Genomic DNA, 18,043 nt, shown 5'->3' on the forward strand with positions numbered 1-18,043 from the left:
CCTTTGGTTACGGCATTGCCAGCCATTAAAAAAAGCAACTAAGGTTTTAGGACAAAGGACTGAACATACCCATTGACAGGTGTTCCCAACTATTTTCTGGCAGAGATATGGCCTCTGAAAATAGTTTGGGAAGTCCACCAGAGAATCCTTTTCGGAGGAACTCTAAGATTTTGAGAACGCCTCCAAAAGGCAAAAATGAGGAGACCACCGCTGCTGGACCTATACAAAATTGTGAAAATGCCGCCGAACATAACAAAAGAGAAAAATCTGAGCAAATGCAGAACAAAGAAGCTGGTAATATTTTTTGTAAAGTGGGCACAAAAATCAAGGAGCTGGAAACTATGATGTCTGGTCAAAGGCATATTAATCAAGCTATGCGCGACCTTGTAAGCTGCATAACAAGCCTGTACGACAAGGCTGAAAACACAGAGAATCCACTGAAAAGAACTATGGTAGGGAAATCGTCGCAAGTATCCCCTATCCTCAGAGAAAAGCATACGCCGAAGAGGATACGAGAATTATCAGGTTACTTACCACCAACCAAAAAACCTAGAAACGTGAGCGATAAAGCGCAGGGGTTATATAGTGAGGTCATTAAGAATGTACCGAAAGACAGTTCTGTCGATAAGCCCGCATCCGAGAAATGGGTGGACGTGGTAAAAAAGAGAAAGCCGGTTGAAAAAAGAGAGTGATTGGAGAAATGGCTGTAATACAGCGAAAAAAACACAACGTCACTATAATGTGCAAAGACCTGGACGAGATAACCACCCCCGAAGAAATCTGCGTCGCGTTACAAAAGGAGTGCGGTCTGCAGAATATAGGGCCAGCAAATATCAAAAATATGCGGAAGACAAGAAGCGGCACTCAAATAGCCCTTATATGCCTGCGTGTTCTAGACGCTAAGACAGCCCTTAAAATAGGCAAAGTAAAGATCGGGTGGCCGATCTGTCGCCTCCGGGAGTACTCGCCTGTTTCCCGCTGTTACAGATGTTTCCATCCAGGCCATATGGCGCGTAAATGTTGCAGTGTTATCGACAGGGCCTCTCTTTGCACACGTTGTGGAAGCTCGGGACATGTATCAAAAGCTTGCACTAATACACCAAATCGCATGCTGTGCAAAGGGGAGCACTCAGTCCTGAGCACGACTTGCCCTAAGTACTTAGAACTGCTAAAGATAACAAAAATGAGAATATTGCAGCTGAACTTAAATCACTGCGCCGCAGCACAAGCAATGCTGCAACAAACAATAATAGAAAGCAACATTGATGTCGCCTTACTAAGTGAGCAATATTGCCAACGTTCGGAAAGTACTTGGATCACAGATATAAGTGGCAAAGCTGCAATTGGTCCTGTAACGGACAATCTTTCACATCTTTCTGCAGAGAAGCAAAAAATGAGAGATTAGAGAATTTGAGGACTTCCTCCTTGAATTATCTTTAAAGCAGATGAAAATCGATAATAATGGCAGGCGACTTTAATGAATGGTCTACTGCTTGGGGTAGCAGAAGTTCAAATCATTGTGGGCGCCTAGTTCTGGAATTCCTGGGCCAAACCAACCTCACAATTATTAATAGTGGCACCAAAAATACCTATCAAAAAGGAAATAAAGGCTCTATAACAGACCTGATGTTTGCAAATGACGCACTTAGCAGACACATTAAGTGGGAGGAGTCAGGCATGTTTACAAATAGTGACCACATGGCAATCATTGCAGAAGTTTCGTTCTCTCGGGCCCAGGAAACCTCACGCATGAACACTACACGAAAAAGAAGCTGGAAGCAAACAGATTTTGATACTGACATTTTTGAGACAGCCTGGAGTGCAGCAATAGCACCAGGCGAAGGCGGCGTACACTTAGTAACCGCATTGCGAAAAGAAATGGTGGCAGCATTCGACGCTACAATGCGAAGGACGAAATGTCACAATAAGCGAAGACCTGTATACTGGTGGAATGATGAAATTGCCATGCTGCGAAAGCTCTGTCCCACAGCTCGACGTCGCCTACAACGCAATCGAAGCAGCGAAAACGAAAACCGTCTCAAAGAAGCTTTTAAAAGCCACAAAAAGCTCTTAAAGTCAGCTATAACCCGCAGCAAAAGGAACTGTTTTGAAAAGATCTGCGGAGAAGCGAATATAGACTCTTGGGGGACTGCTTATAAAATCTGTATGTCCAAATTCAAAAATAAGCAGCAGCAACCCAAATGCGCTCCGTTCATGGAGAAAGTCGTCGAGGCATAATTCCCGACGCACGAACCGATTACTAACGCTGAGCAACGAAACGAAGCTGCTGAATCACCCCCACTGATTACAGAAGAAGAACTTTTGGCCATAGCCAAAAAAATCAAACACAACAAAGCTCCTGGTATCGACGGAATACCAAACAGAGCTCTAAAGGTAGACATAATTTCGAAGCCCACTCTTTTTGCAAAAATGTACAACGCGTGCATAAAAGAAGAGATGTTCCCCGATCCCTGGAAAGTTCAGCGTTTGGTTTTAATCCCAAAACCAAAAAAACACCAGATGAACCTTCTTCGTACCGACCGGTGCGAATTTCGCCGGGTCAGCTAGTATAATATATATATATGTATAATTGTTTTTTGGTTTTATCTTACTTTTGCTTACTTATTTGAGGCAGTCCTGCTTATTGCTTGATCACCGGACACATGTGCAAGTAAAATACTTGAAAATTTGTTTTTTTATGTTTGTGGATATTTTGTGCATTAGTGGCCAATAAACAATCTTTATATATTTGGATATACACTTTGCGTCATCAGGTTAGCACATCTTCATCAGCCGAATATGAATATGCTTCTGTTTTTGTTGTTGTTAACTAACTGCTATTTTATTGTTTTCTATTTCTTTCATCTGTGTATGCACTATCACTGGCAAAGAGAACATGCGAGAATAATGTCCCGTTATTTGATTTTTGTTATTTTCTTCTATTTTTAATCGGAAAATGACGCAATTTTTGCATCATCAGGTTAGCACATGCAATTTGTCTTTCATTTATCTTCGGAAGTTGAATACTTATTGACACCAAATTTTTTGTACTGCTCACGTGCTCTATTTTCATTAATATGGGTAAAAGAAAAGCGTTATCGGTTGAAGAGAAAGCAAAAATCGAAGCCTTTGAAGAGTTAAAGCTTTCAATAACTGAAATATCAAAAAAAACCGGCAGGAGTCGAAAAGTTATATACAATTTCTTACGTAATAAGTCGGGATATGGTCGAAATAATAAAGGCGGTAATAATAAAGTGCTTTCCGATATTGATAAGAGAGCGATTTTGAGAGAAGTATCCAACTCTCACGAGTCGACCGCAAAGATCAGGACAAATGTTGGCGTAAAAGCAAGTTCATCTACTATTCAAAAAGTTATAAGGAATGCTTCACACTTGAAGAGACTGAAACTACAGAAAAAACCACCACTTAACGATGCACGAAAGGAATTACGACTAAATTTCTCACGAGAACACATGGCCTGGAAGTCTGATTGGCGCTATGTTGTCTTTTCAGATGAAAAGAAATTTAATTTAGAAGGACCCGATGGATACAATTATTACTTCCATGATCTTCGGAAGGAGGAACATCATTTGGATCGACTTCATAGTCGTGTGGGCAGAGTAATGGTGTGGGGAGCCATCTCCTACTATGGTACGTGCGACCTGCAATTTTTAAACACGAATATGAATGCAAATACATATAAAAACGTACTCGAAATGGCTTTTCCCCATTTTAAAAGTTTGTTTGGAAATGTACCATGGCGCTTCCAACACGACAATGCTCCGATCCACACTGCCCTGATGATTAAGTCTTGGATTAAAGCACAAAATGTCGATTTATTACAGTGGCCGCCTTACTCACCGGACTTAAATATAATCGAAAACGTGTGGGGGTGGCTGGCTCGCAAAGTTTACGAGTCCGGTAGACAATATTCCACCAAAGAGGAATTAATTGATGGCATTAAAAGTGCATGGTCAGCTATTTCTTTGAACTATATTGGGAAGTTATACGAATCGCTTCCAAACCGCATCTTCGAAATCATTCTCAACAAGAGAGGATCGACTCATTATTAAAACTATTAAAAAATATGTAAATTATTTAATATATAAGTTTAGAAATAAGTTCTCATCTGAAAAGGTTAAAAAAAATTTAAAAAAAGTGATGTGTGCTAACCTGATGACCTAAATGAAATTGTTAATTTTTTGGTTGATTTGAAAAATAAATTTAAAAAAAAATGATAAATAGAGAATCATTAATTTTTGTTTTATTTAGTAGAAAATTTATTTGTTTATAACCACTAAAACAATTAGAGCTTTAGCTTCTTTAGTTTTAAATTAAATTAGCCAAAACTAGTAAAACCAGCGGTGTGCTAACCTGATGACGCGCAGTGTATATACACAGTATATGGTATAAATATATATGTATATAAATATATATATATCATATTTTTTTTCATTGAGTTATAAAATTCATAAGAAATAAAACATTTTCCCAAAAATAATCAAATTTTAACTGTTAATATCTTTTAAACGTTTGGGTTTACGAAAAAATCGTAGTAGACCTTTTTTGTAGAGCATTCAATTTCCCACAAAACCTAAGAAACAAGATATTTTTTCAAGTGGTTGGAAGCGAGATATAAATTTTTCTATCTGATAACAAGAAAAAATAGAAAACTGTATGTAGGAGGACCTTCCCGTTACAATTAAAAACTCATGTTTGGAGAGGCTTTCTTAGAGGTGTCTAGGAACCTATTTTTCCGAGTACGAAACGAAAAAAAATATGATAAATGTATATATTGTCTGTTATGTCAAACAGTTTTATTAGCGATATTTCCGTTTTAACCGAAAGTTACTTATGACCGCTTGGTAACCGGTGTTTTTTGCAAAAACAATAAATATATTTGATAATAACTTGATGAGTTATTCTATTTATTCTGTGCAAAATGTTTCGTTTTTTTTCCAAATTAAATAACCGAAATGTGAATAACTGGATGAGTTATGCTATGCAATTAAAATAAATTTGACGCAAAAAATTTTGATCGTAATGATGTAGTATGTATATACGTGTATGCAGAAATTGAACTGAAAGATGCAATACTAAAAGGAATCGATACGACTCACTTTGTTATCTGTCATGGGATTTTGGGGATTACGGTAGGCGAAGTGTGTTTGGAGTTCCAATGAGGGCACAATTCCGATTTCTTTGGCGCCGCGATTTGAAGGTATCGTTGGAAAGAGGAAGTCCTCTTGATTAAAAAATATATACGTTTATAGGTACCGCAAACGCTTAGTTTACGAGATATTTGACCTTAAAATTCAAAAATTCCCAAAATTCCAACATTTCAACAAGCTATTTTACCATATTAAACACGCTTTACTCACATTTTTCACTTCAAATTAATTAAATTAAACTATAAACTTTTTAATAAACCCACATATTACACTTTTAATACTGCGGTGGGTTCCTAGAATTTGTTGGTTTTACTCCGCGCTCGTTTTATATTAATATGTATTTGTTACATACATAGTATATGGTTTTATATTCGCGCCTGCGTTTTTGTTTTATTGTTTTGTATTTTTGAATTAGGTGGTTTTTGTTTTCTGTTTTCCGCGCCCGTTTTTTTTTTTTACCGCACTGTTATGTATACATATATGTATGCGCATCCTTATTTGATTTTAATTTCTTTGTCTTCCTGTTTTTTGTCACTACCCAAACTTTGTTGTTGGGCTTTTTGCGGGCACATGAATTTTTGTGTCTATTATTGTATATTTATATAGCAAAATTTTTGGAATGGTTTTTGGTTTGGAATGGTTTTTTTTGTTTTATATATAATTTCATATAATTTCTTTTTAATTTTTATTTTCTCTCTTTTTTTTCTTCGTCACTGTTTGTATGTTTTTATGTAATTTCAATTTCTCTGCTATACTGCACTTGCATGTGCACTTGCGCACTTATTCACTTTTGTTTGCCACCTTAACTTAATATTTTTAGCTTTTTTTCGCTTTATAATTTTGTTTCACAATTTCCTGGTTTTATTCTTATTATTTTTTTTTCCAGAATAGAGCCATTCAGGATGGCTCGAAGGACCATATATAAACCACTTACTTTTGTTACCCACTCCTTTGAGGACGCAATATACATATAATAGCCCTGACAGACGAGCAAAATTAAAGCGCCTTAAGCAACGCAAATGCGAATTGAAATTTTATGGTGACAGACGGCAGACTTGTGAATTTCGACAGCTGATTGTGAAATTTGTATATTTATTAAAAAAAGCGAAATAGAAATGGATAAAAAGAGATTATTAATGGCAATTTTGTTATTCTTAGAAAATCAAAAAGAATATAACGAAAAAATTTGTTTATTACTAAATGAGTTAAAAAAAAAAAAGAGAGAAAGTAAAAGCAATTCTTGATTGTAACGCAAGCTTAAGAACTGGGATTGCAATCGCTTAGCCACACATACGAAATGTTTGGAAATTCGTAAGTAAATAAATATTTTAATTTGGGATTGAAATAAAAAAAATTTTATTTTAAGTACCGAAGTGGTAAATTTTGGGAGCACGATATTCCTGCAATGGATGAAGCAAGGTTTAAGGAAAACTTTCGCGTAGATAGAAACACTTTCAAAAAATTGTGCGAAATAGTAAAAAATATCGGTAAAATGGATAGCAACATGCTGCGCTGTATCCCACTTGAAAAAAGAGTAGCTATTGCACTCTTTTCATTGAGTTCGGCAGCAGAATATAGAACCGTTGCTAGTTTGTTTAGCATTGGGCGCAGCACTGCTTTCGAAATTGTGTTGGATTTTCGCCATGCAGTTTGCGACAGTCTTGCGGATTGCATTGATGCATATCACATCCACAAAAACTAAAAAGAATTGTCGAAGGGTTCAAAATGATGGGATTTCCACAATGCTTTGGTGCTGTAGATGGTTGCCACATCGATTTTCATACACATGTGTTTACATTTTTTATTACTTGCAGATCAAAGTTTACATACATAAATATAGGATTCACAGGACGAAACAATGATTTCTATATATTTGAGAGGAGCTCCCTTAAACATTTCCATGAGCACGCTGGTATTTTTAAACAAAATAACCAAGAGAACTGAAAGCATCAATGTTTGGTGCTTCTTATTGCCGACTCAGCCTTCCGTTTATCACGTCACATGATGAAACCATACCCAAATGTGGCTAACCAATATCCAGTAGAAAAGCTCTATAACTATCGACTGTCCAAATGTCGCCGAGTGATCGAGAATGCTTTTGGTCAGCTTAAAGCGCGTTTTCGTAAAATTGGAAGAGGCTTGCAAGTATCTCCTAAAAATGTCAATATTATAATTATAGCGTGTTGCGTTTTGCACAATTTCCTTAAGATGGAGAACGATGAAGTTTCTTCAGCTTGGATTCAAGACGCAGCAAAAGATGCAACAAGACATCAACCCAATCATAAAACAAGATTAGGAGAAAATGATTCAACAGCGACAGCAATTAGGAATGCCATCGCAATGAGTTTCCAAAACGGTACAAAACACTTTACTTACCGCAGTAGCTATTTGTATTTCAATACATTTCCAAAATTAATATTTAGTTTAAATCCATATATTATTACATCTATATATATAAAATTAAGTGGCTGAGCTCAGGCTACTGGTAGGGCTGAGCTCAGGCTACTACCGGGGTCACAGCTGGCGGATAGTGGACGGCCTACGCTAAGTAGGTTAGCTGCGACTAGTAATACGCAGCCCCCGACCAAGAGCTGCAGGAGAGGAGGGCTTGGCTCAAAACGCCTCACGTGCCCAATGAACCTCCCGCGAAGAGGCGAGAAGATGCCGCCTTAAAATAAGCGTCCACAACCCCCACCGGGGCTGCACCGAGGAAGAACCTACCCAAGAGAGGGAGGCAACAAAGCGACGAGGGAACAGAAGACGACGAAAAACCCTGGGCAAAAGCCCATCAGAATTGAGACCAGTAAAATTCTGATTATGGTGTATTGGAAAACCGATATGGAACAGACTGAAAAAGGGCTGGGGAGGGCAGTATTCTGCCACCTCAGTAGATAGGAGTGACACCTTATCGAAATGGCTGGCAGGCTAATACTGCTCTCACCTCCGTCTCGTTAAAACCATGGCAGGTCTTCAAGTACGTTCAATGCACGTCACCAAAATTTCTTTGGCCGTAAAGGTTCAGTTGAGACGAGCTCCTGATTCGCGCCCGAACCTGGCTCTGAACACAAGCTCCCATAAGGACTTGTGTCAACCCTTGCGTGGCTTCCCTGCTTGCATAGATAACCACGGGGTTCACCAAGAAGAGGAATACGGGACAGCCTTCCGTAGAAGCTGTAGGGTACTCAGGTCCCCCGTACTCATCGCCATTCCAAAACAGAAAGAAAAAAATGGAGAAAAGACAGTCCCAAAGGAGACTCCGGTCACACAAGCAGCACCGGCAAAACAAGGAGAAGGGAAGAGCACCCCAGTTGTCGCTAAAGAAGGAACTCAAAACTCGCCGAAACAAGAGTACATCACCCAAATGAGACGGGCAGAAGAGGAATCCCTAGAAAAGTGCAAGGGTATAGTACAAAAAATGAAATTGGCGATGGCAAAACAGAAGAACGTCAGCATGGATGTCAAGAATGGAGCGGCACAGCTAGACGAACTCTTCGACGTCATAAAGAGCTACCGCAGAAACTGGCTCACCGCAGAGAACGAAAAAAGGCGAGCACACTTAAGCAGACGCATCACGACCCCCGAGTCAGCAGCCTCGAAGCGCCGTGCGACAAGCCCAGTCGAGCCGCGAGAAACAGTGCGACCACGACATGAAAACGACAGCCAGTGGCAAAAAGTCTTGCCTAAAAAACCCAGAAAGACCCACGTAAACGAAGGAACGATCGAAGAAGCGCCCAAAAACGCAAACAAGAGACAACAAAGCAACAACATGGCCGCAAGCGAGAAAGGGAATAATAGGCCTAAACGACAAACAGAGGCCGTTATAATAAAACCAGCAGAAGGGAATAGCTACGCCGAAGTCCTAAAGAATATCCGTAGTAAGGTAGATCTTAAAGAAGCAGAGGTCAAGATCAAGGGGATCCGCAAAACAAGAGCCGGGGCCCTATTACTAGAGCTAGAGAAGGGGCAGTCCACAAAGGCCAGCTTCTGTGAGGCACTTAAGTCTACACTTAAAGAGACTGCAACTGTCGCCGACCTCAAAACTAAGGCTACCATAGAAATCAGAGACCTCGACTCGCTCACCACAAAAGAGGAAGTTGCAGCGGCTGTCAAAGAAGCACAGGACCCCACCGAAGACCTATTAATTAATATAACAGCTCCAAAAACAAGACAGCAGGTAAGGGCAGACACACTGATGCGACAGGCACGCATCAAAATTGGATGGGTTTATTGCCGACTGCGGCTAAAAGAAACCCCCAAAAGGTGCTTCCGGTGCTTTGGGCCAGGGCACTTAACCTGGGATTGCAAAGGGCCCGATAGAAGAGGACAAGGTGTCTGCATTAAATGCGGCCAACCAGGGCACAACTTAAAAGAGTGCACAAAGCCTCCTTCATGCTGCTCTGCGAAGAGGCAAAACACGAAAAGGCCGATCACATTCCGGGCTCCGCAAAATGCTCGGTATATAGGAATTACCGAAACAGATGAAGATTCTACAAGCCAACATGCATAGATGCAAGGCCGCTGACGCACTACTCTCGCAAATGGTGATGGAAAATGACTACGAGATAATCATCATAAGCGAGCAATACAAAAAGAAAGAGAGAGGTACATGGCTAGAAGATAGCAGCTCAACCGCCGCTATATGGCTACCACCAGGGAGTAACGCCACCACGGTAAGCAATGAGAACGGCAACGGTTTCGTGTGGGCCAAGTGCGAAATTTTTACAGTAACTAGCTGCTACTTGACGCCAAGCGATAGAACACAGGAATTCCAAGAAAAGCTCGACGATATAGAGGATACAGCCAGGACTATAGAAGGCCAATTGATGATCGCCGGAGACCTAAACGCCAGAGCCGTAGAGTGGGGTATGCCAAACACTGACTCGAGAGGAAAGAGAATTCTGGAAATGGCTGCGCGGCTAGGTCTAATAGTGCTCAATACGGGAAGTGCAATAACGTTCAGAAGACCGGGATGCGAGGAAACCACACCAGACATCACCCTATCAACAGAACGCATGTCAGGCTCAATAAATAATTGGAAAGTCCTGGAGGACTAAACTGGCAGTGATCATCACTACATCTCTTTCATGATCGACACTGGAAGAAACGCTCAACAGCTCAGCAAAAATAGTGGAACACGAAAGTGGAATATTTCGAAGCTAGACACATCGAAATTAATCGCCGCAATAGACGAGCAGAACCCATCTAGCGATCCCTCCCTTACAGCAAAGAAACAGTCGAGCACACAATGCGCAATATAACCAAAGCCTGCCAAAAATCAATGCCCAAGGCTACCCACAGCAAACGTAAAGCAGCAGTTTACTGGTGGACTGAAAACATCGCCGAACTCAGACGCACATGCCTCCGCCTTCGCAGATCTTACACGAGATCCAGGCGCAGAGGAGCCGCACCCCAAGAAGCCGAGCAATACAAAGCAGCAAAAAAGGAGCTGAAGCACGCCATCGACGACAGTAAAATGAAAAAATGGGAGGAACTACGGGAGGATATAAACAGAAACCCCTGGGGGCTAGGGTACAAAATAGTGATGAAAAAACTCGGCGCACGAGCAAAGCCACCTGACGTAACCGCTGCCAAAATGGAACACATCGTAAACGCACTATTCCCCACACACGAAACAAGAGCCAGTGATCCAGAACAAACTCTTAGCACTGCAGAAATCCCCCAGTTCACCCTTGAAGAGCTGCAAGTAGCCACCGGCAAGCTCAAGGCGAACAAATCACCCGGCCCGGACGGGATCCCAGCAGAAGTCCTCAAAATAATCGCTGCAGAACGCCCAGGAGTACTACTGAATATGTACAACGCCTGCCTTGAAGCCGGAATATTCCCTGAACCCTGGAAAAAGCAACGGTTGGGGCTAATCAGTAAGGGAAAAGGAGACCCTAATTCGCCATCAGCATACCGGCCATTATGCATGCTTGACGCAGCGGGAAAGCTGTACGAAAGCCTACTTAAACCCAGACTCGAAGCGGCTAACAACGAAGCTGGAGGACTGTCGCCTAGACAACACGGCTTTAGACCCGGCAGATCAACCATAGGAGCCATAAAATGCGTCATAGAAAGCGTAGAAGCAGTACAGCGCAGATGGTATAAATACTAAAGAATAATGTTGCTGGCGGCTCTAGATGTACGAAATGCCCTCAACAGCGCTAGATGGGTAGATATGATCGACGCCCTCGAAAATAGCTTCAATATACCTGACTACCTCAGGGCTGTGGTGCGGAGCTACCTAAGTAACAGGAAACTGCTGTACGAAACTAAAGAGGGATCACGACAAAAAGCAGTGACGTCAGGGGCAGCACAAGGATCCATTCTAGGCCCAGACCTGTGGAACATTAGTTATGACGATATATTAAAACTAGAAATGCCAGATGAATCGTATCTAATCGGCTACGCGGACGACATTGCAGCAGTAATCACATCAAGGGATACAGAAGAAGCGAGAAGAAAGCTGAACCAGGTCATGATACGGACGCAAGCATGGCTCGACACACACAGCCTCCAGCTCGCTACGGAGAAAACTGAGCTACTGCTGCTAACAAACAAGCACATACCTCTCGAGATAAGCATGCACACAACTACGGATATTCTTAGGGCAAAAAAGTCAGTTAACTACCTAGGCGTAAGACTGGACCCCAGACTAACCTTCTGGGTACAAATCCAGCACGCCGCAGGTAAGGCAGCGAAGATCACGTCTCAACTGAGCCGATTAATGGCTAACATAGGAGGCCCCAGCCAAGGAAAGAGAAAGCTCCTAATGTCGACGACAATCAGCGTCCTATTATATGGACCGGAATTTGGGCAGACGCGCTTAGAAAGGAAAACCGGCGTAAGGCAGTGGCCAGAGTGTACCGCACCGCAGCCCTCAGAATTGCATCAGCCCACAGAACAGTATCAGGCGACGCAATATTAGTTATAAGCGGCAATGCTCCAATCGACCTACTGGCATATGAAAGGAAAAAGCTGTGGGAGCTAAAGAAATCACCCGGCAATAACATGGATGCAATACAACAAATAAGGAAAGATACGATAACATCATGGCAACAAAGATGGGAGAACGAAAGTCGCGGTAGATGGACGGCCAGGCTGATAAAAGACCTAGATTTATGGACAAGTCGTAAATTCGGAGAAGTAGATGTAAATCTCTCAATGAGAAAAATCGAACGCCACCCTGAAGTAATGCAAACGCGGTCCCAGGGTGGGCGACGGTTCCTTAGAGGGGGGGTTTTTAGTGACCTGCAAGTGGCACATACCGCTGCTGTGACGATAGCATCGACGATGCGGAAGGCATTTTCCACCCCCTCGCCCGCAAAACAAAAAAAAAAAAAAAAAAACAAGTGGCAAAACTTCCTGTTCGCATACTCCTCCTAGACGGCTTGCCCGATTTCAATGAAATTTTCAGGGGTGATTGGGGTCCGTTTGGAGGGTGCACATAAGAAATTTAATGTGTATCATTGCACGTTTTGCAAAAAAAAAGAAAAAAATGTTACATCCCGCCTATACAAATTCTCATGAAATAATGTTTTGCCGCAAGATTGGCAGTCCTGTCAAATGCCTTTTACTAATAAACAGAAACAACTGGCGGATGTTTACAATTAATAAAAAACATTGACATCGCATGTTGATCGTTTTTGCCTGTCATTCGTTCTTTCTATGGATGACTGTCAAGCAGACAAGACATACAGAACATAAGTGTTCCGCTGCACTGAGTGTATCAAAAAAAATGTTTCAACATTGTGTGTATTTTTCTCAGATTTCAACGTGATTAACATTCTGCGTACAACACAAAGCAAGTGAGCATTGTTGTTGTTTCGTATGTGATGCCATGCGGTTCGATTGTCGCTTGAAAATGCGCAATATGAGTAAAAAAAAAGTGTTTCAACATTGTGTGTTTTTTCCAGATTTAATTCCATCGATTTGCTTCATTTATTCAAACTGATTTTGTGTTTTTCTGCTGACCGTGCAATACACACAAAGCAAGTGAGTATTGTTATTGTTTCGTAAGTGCTTCCATGCGGTTTGCAAATACACTGTTGGTTTTACATCACACTGTTGGTGGGTCTTATTGCATATGCGTGTGAGGGTAAAATACATAGTTTAAGATGTAGTTTTAGGTTAATTTTTCCATTTTTATTTATGTACTTAAAATATGCATACTCTAGCACGACCACCGGGGACAACACTAACTACCTTTTTCGAGTTGTGTGAAAACGATGAAATTGCAAGAACAATGCTATATTCCGAAATACCACAATATTTCAATTGGAATCCATCATCGAAAACATTTCAACGACGAAAGCAAGGAGAGCGTGTTCGCGTACTATTCGCCATAATAATATCTACATGCCTTCCGTGAAATCCGCAAGAACTGTGGAATAAGTACAAAGACTGCATGACCGAGGACTTATTAATTTTGGCGCGTAATCGAGCATCGGACGCAGACTTGCTATATACATTACAAATGTATAATGATTCTTTAATATTGGTTGAAGATCTGTGCCTTACAATTGCGAATAAGGCATTAGCGCAACTTGGCGTAACTGCGCCCAATCGTTTAGCGATTGATATGCTTGACCATGAACTTCAACGTGAACAACAATACGATTGCAATGAATTGCGTGCTTTCATACAAGCTAACATTACCAAATTGAATATTCAGCAGAAAAATGCTTATGGTAAGATTATACGAGCGGTCGACAATAACGCCGGTGGATTCTACTTTCTGGATGCGCCCGGTGGTACAGGGAAAACGTTTCTGATCTCTTTGATTCTTGATACTATACGGTCACAGCAGAAAATTGGGCTGGCAATTGCTTCGTCAGGCATCGCTGCTACTCTACTTGATGGCGGCCGAACAGCACATTCTGCGTTGAAATTACCGTTGAACATCCAAGTCGTTGAAACACCAACGGCAACATATCGAGGAATTAAACAATGGCAAAAGTTTTGCGAGGAGCTGGAATAGTTCTATGGGATGAGTGCCCAATGGTTAACAAAAAGTCATTAGAAGCATTCAATAAAACAATGCAAGATTTACGATAAAAGCAACAACTTTTTGGCGGAGCATTAGTCTTATTATCCGGCGATTTTCGGCAAACTTTGTCAATCATTCCTCGATCAACTAGTGCCGACGAAATAAACGCATGTTTAAAATCGTCAGTTTTGTGGAGACATGTTCAAAGGCTGACTCTTACCATCAACATGCGTGTCCAATTGCAAAATGATCGATCCGCAGCGGCGTTTTCGAAGCAGTTGTTGGATATTGGCGAAGGCAAAATACCAATCGATGATACCGGTTTGATCACATTGCCGAACAACCTTTGTACACTTTTACAATCGAAAGAAGAATTGATTGAAAGTGTATTTCCGAATATTGTTCAACACTATCAATGCCACGATTATTTAAGTGAACGCGCAATATTGGCACCGAAAAATGTTAACGTCAACGAAATCAATTTTGCCATTCAAGAAAAACTGACAGGAGAAGCTACAACATATACATCGATTGATAACGTTTTGAATTAAGATGAAGTAGTAACTAAATTCTTGAATTCTTTGGATCCCCCCGGTCTGCCACCGCATCGTTTGGTTCTGAAAGTCGGTTCACCCATTATACTTCTACGAAATCTGAAGCCACCGACTTTTTTGTAATGGCACAAGACTTTCAGTCAAAAAATTGTGGCCAAATTTGATTGAAGCAACAATACTAAATGGCAAGGCAGCAGGCGAAGTTGTACTCTTACCACGCATTTCCATGATTCCAACGACATGCCGTTTGAATTTAAGCGCTTGCAGATCCCAGTACGTCTTGGCTTTGCGATGACCATCAACAAATCGTAAGGGCAAACGTTTCAAGTGTGCGGCGTCAATTTGGAAGAACCGTGCTTCTCCCACGGCCAATTGTTCGTCGCATGCTCGAGAGTGGGAACACCAAGGTGCTTATTCATTTACGCGCCAGGTGGAAAAACCAAAAATGTTGTATACCAATATGTTTTATAAATGTTTCATAAATAAGTAACAGTTTTACAACAATAAATAAAACACAAAGTAAAAACCCTTAAGAGTTTTAATCGATTTAGGTGTAGCGAAAAACACAGGGTAACAGCTAGTTTTTTATAAAATTAATATTCAGTTCAAATTCATTTTATTATTACATTTTTTCTAAAATAGTTTTCATAATACCTATAAACTCTTTTGTATTACTACTTTGTTCTTCAATTGCAGTAACAACTCTCTCAGTCAATATTTTCCCGTCCTCCACCACTGTCTTCAGCAATTCGTTTTGTTCTTTTGCCACTTTTATTAGTTCGCCCATGTAATTTCTCTTTTTACTTGTAGATTCACCCGCTGCTGTTGTCGAGCTACCTAATGGCGACACTAATGGTGAGTTCGTCATGTAATTACTGGCGTACATTGGTTCTTGCTCTGGCGACATTGGTTCTGGTGATCCTATAGCCATAGATGACTGGAACGAAAGTAATGTTGAATTCGATATGTTTTAAGAAAAAATTATTTTAATAATAAACGTATAAAACTCAACTTACCACAATAAATGATTCGTATACTTCAGCAGTATGGGCTGCTGTCAGTCCGATAATTTGATGGACCACATCAAAATGTTTCCACAGCGATGGGCTGCCCCCCGAGGGCCCAAATTTTTTCTTTTCGTCTCTGTAATTTAACAAAAGTTAATAATGTTAACAATGTTATGTCGATATATATTAACCTATATTTTTGTGTAAGATTTCGTATTTTTACATGCACTTCTTTTGCAGTAAATTTGTGCGCCATTTGCACAGATATGTCTGCGTAGATGTGCAAATTACGTTTCGCCCTTCGCAAGTCTCCGGCTCGTTCCCGCCACAAATCTATTAGCATAACTTCATCACTATTTGTCCACGTTGCACAGTGAGACAACGCCGGCATAAAATACAAGGAGTCATTGTAGAGCTCTGAAACTTTGCACAGGTTATTTTTAAAACAAATCCAGTTTAAAAAAAAAAATTATGAAAATTAGCCCACTTTTACGCCCACCTGCCATACAGTCGAAATTTGTAAAATGCCGTATTGTCCATAATACTACTTTAGGTATAACTTCCAATTTTGGTATACTTGAAGGTTATATAGTTACAAACATTATTTGAAATAAAAATTGAACTTTGGCCCACTTTTAACCCCATCACCCATACCACCTCAACATAAAAAGTGCCATATTTTCTAAAATATATGAAACACAACCTTTAAATTCTATATTACTGTAATTTATATTATTTAAAATGCTTCATGCAAACATTACAATAACACGCCCACTAATACGCCCACCTCCCATTGAAATGCAATAAAAAAAACAATATTTTTTTTTCATTCAATCAATAATTTTTTAACATCATCATGGTATTCTAATTTTTATACTCTCGCAACAATGTTGCTAACGAGAGTATTATAGTTTTGTTCACATAACGGTTGTTTGTAAGTCCTAAAACTAAAAGAGTCAGATATAGGGTTATATATACCAAAGTGATCAGGGCGACGAGTAGAGTCGAAATCCGGATGTCTGTCTGTCCGTCCGTCTGTCCGTCCGTCTGTCCGTCCGTCTGTCCGTCCGTCCGTCCGTCTGTCCGTCCGTCCGTGCAAGCTGTAACTTGAGTAAAAATTGAGATATCATGATGAAACTTGGTACACGTATTCCTTGGCTCCATAAGAAGGTTAAGTTCGAAGATGGGCAAAATCGGCCCACTGCCACGCCCACAAAATGGCGGAAACCGAAAACCTATAAAGTGTCATAACTAAGCCATAAATAAAGATATTAAAGTGAAATTTGGCACAAAGGATCGCATTAGGGAGGGACATATTTGGAAGTAATTTTTTTGGAAAAGTGGGCGTGGCTCCGCCCCCTACTAAGTTTTTTGTACATATCTCGGAAACTATTATAGCTATGTCAACCAAACTCTACAGAGTCGTTTTCTTCAGGTATTTCCATATACAATTCAAAAATGGAAGAAATCGGATAATAACCACGCCCACCTCCCATACAAAAGTTATGTTCAAAATCACTAAAAGTGCGTTAACCGACTAACAAAAAACGTCAGAAACACTAAATTTAACGGAAGAAGTGGCAGAAGGAAGCTGCACTCAGGCTTTTTTTAAAAATTGAAAATGGGCGTGGCGCCGCCCACTTATGGACCAAGAAGCATATCTCAGGAGCTACTAGACCGATTTCAATGAAATTCGGTATATAATGTTTTCTTAACACCCTGATGACATGTACGAAATATGGCTGAAATCGGTTCACAACCACGCCTTCTTCCAATATAAAGCTATTTTGAATTCCATCTGATGCCTTCTTTGTATAATACGAGTATAAACATTAGGAACCAATGATGATAGCGGAATAAAACTTTACACAAATACGGTATTTGAAAAATATGTAAATGACGGATAATGAAATCTCGATTATCACTTTACCATGCGAGAGTATAAAATGTTCGGTGACACCCGAACTTAGCCCTTCCTTACTTGTTTCAATTTGTTTCTCATTCTAAATGAATTAATATAAGGATCTAATGATATTTGCAAATAGTGCATTACATCTTCATTCGTAGAAATACGTGAATCCTTATTCATTGCTTCTTGCGCTTCTTCGGATAACATTCCTGTAGCAAAAAAAAAGTTAATATTAAATAAAGTTTAAAAATATACTCTCAAAAATAAAAATTGCAAACAAACCTATTGGCAATATAGCCTCAGATACCATTTTGCTGCCGTGAATGAGAACTTTATGCACAGTGATAGGCATGTAGTACCAGCCATAAAGCTCTACATATAATTTTGCAGTGTCCATGCAATACGTATGGAAT

General features: G+C 40.3%; 2 protein-coding genes across 13 annotated transcripts in view; both read right to left on the reverse strand.

Annotated features, from left to right (window-relative positions):
- The window catches only part of LOC126764541 (endothelin-converting enzyme 2), a 1,258,369-nt gene that overhangs the window by 151,685 nt on the left and 1,088,641 nt on the right, over positions 1-18,043 (reverse strand). For 9 of the 11 annotated variants that reach the window (XM_050482227.1, XM_050482225.1, XM_050482224.1 and 6 more), the window contains 2 exons: positions 15,731-15,857; positions 15,239-15,651 (listed from right to left, as the gene is read on the reverse strand). The exons of the other annotated variants lie outside the window; for them this stretch is intronic. In XM_050482227.1, the coding sequence (XP_050338184.1) occupies positions 15,337-15,651; positions 15,731-15,857 (442 nt within the window). In that variant the 3' untranslated portion in view covers positions 15,239-15,336. Of the gene's footprint in view, positions 1-15,238; positions 15,652-15,730; positions 15,858-18,043 lie in introns of those variants that run through there. 11 annotated transcript variants of the gene reach the window in all.
- Positions 1-18,043, reverse strand: part of LOC126764552 (uncharacterized) — a 307,965-nt gene that overhangs the window by 142,734 nt on the left and 147,188 nt on the right. The window lies entirely within an intron of this gene.

This window comes from Bactrocera neohumeralis, unplaced genomic scaffold (genome assembly GCF_024586455.1).
Source record: "Bactrocera neohumeralis isolate Rockhampton unplaced genomic scaffold, APGP_CSIRO_Bneo_wtdbg2-racon-allhic-juicebox.fasta_v2 cluster09, whole genome shotgun sequence".
Taxonomy (NCBI): domain Eukaryota; kingdom Metazoa; phylum Arthropoda; class Insecta; order Diptera; family Tephritidae; genus Bactrocera; species Bactrocera neohumeralis.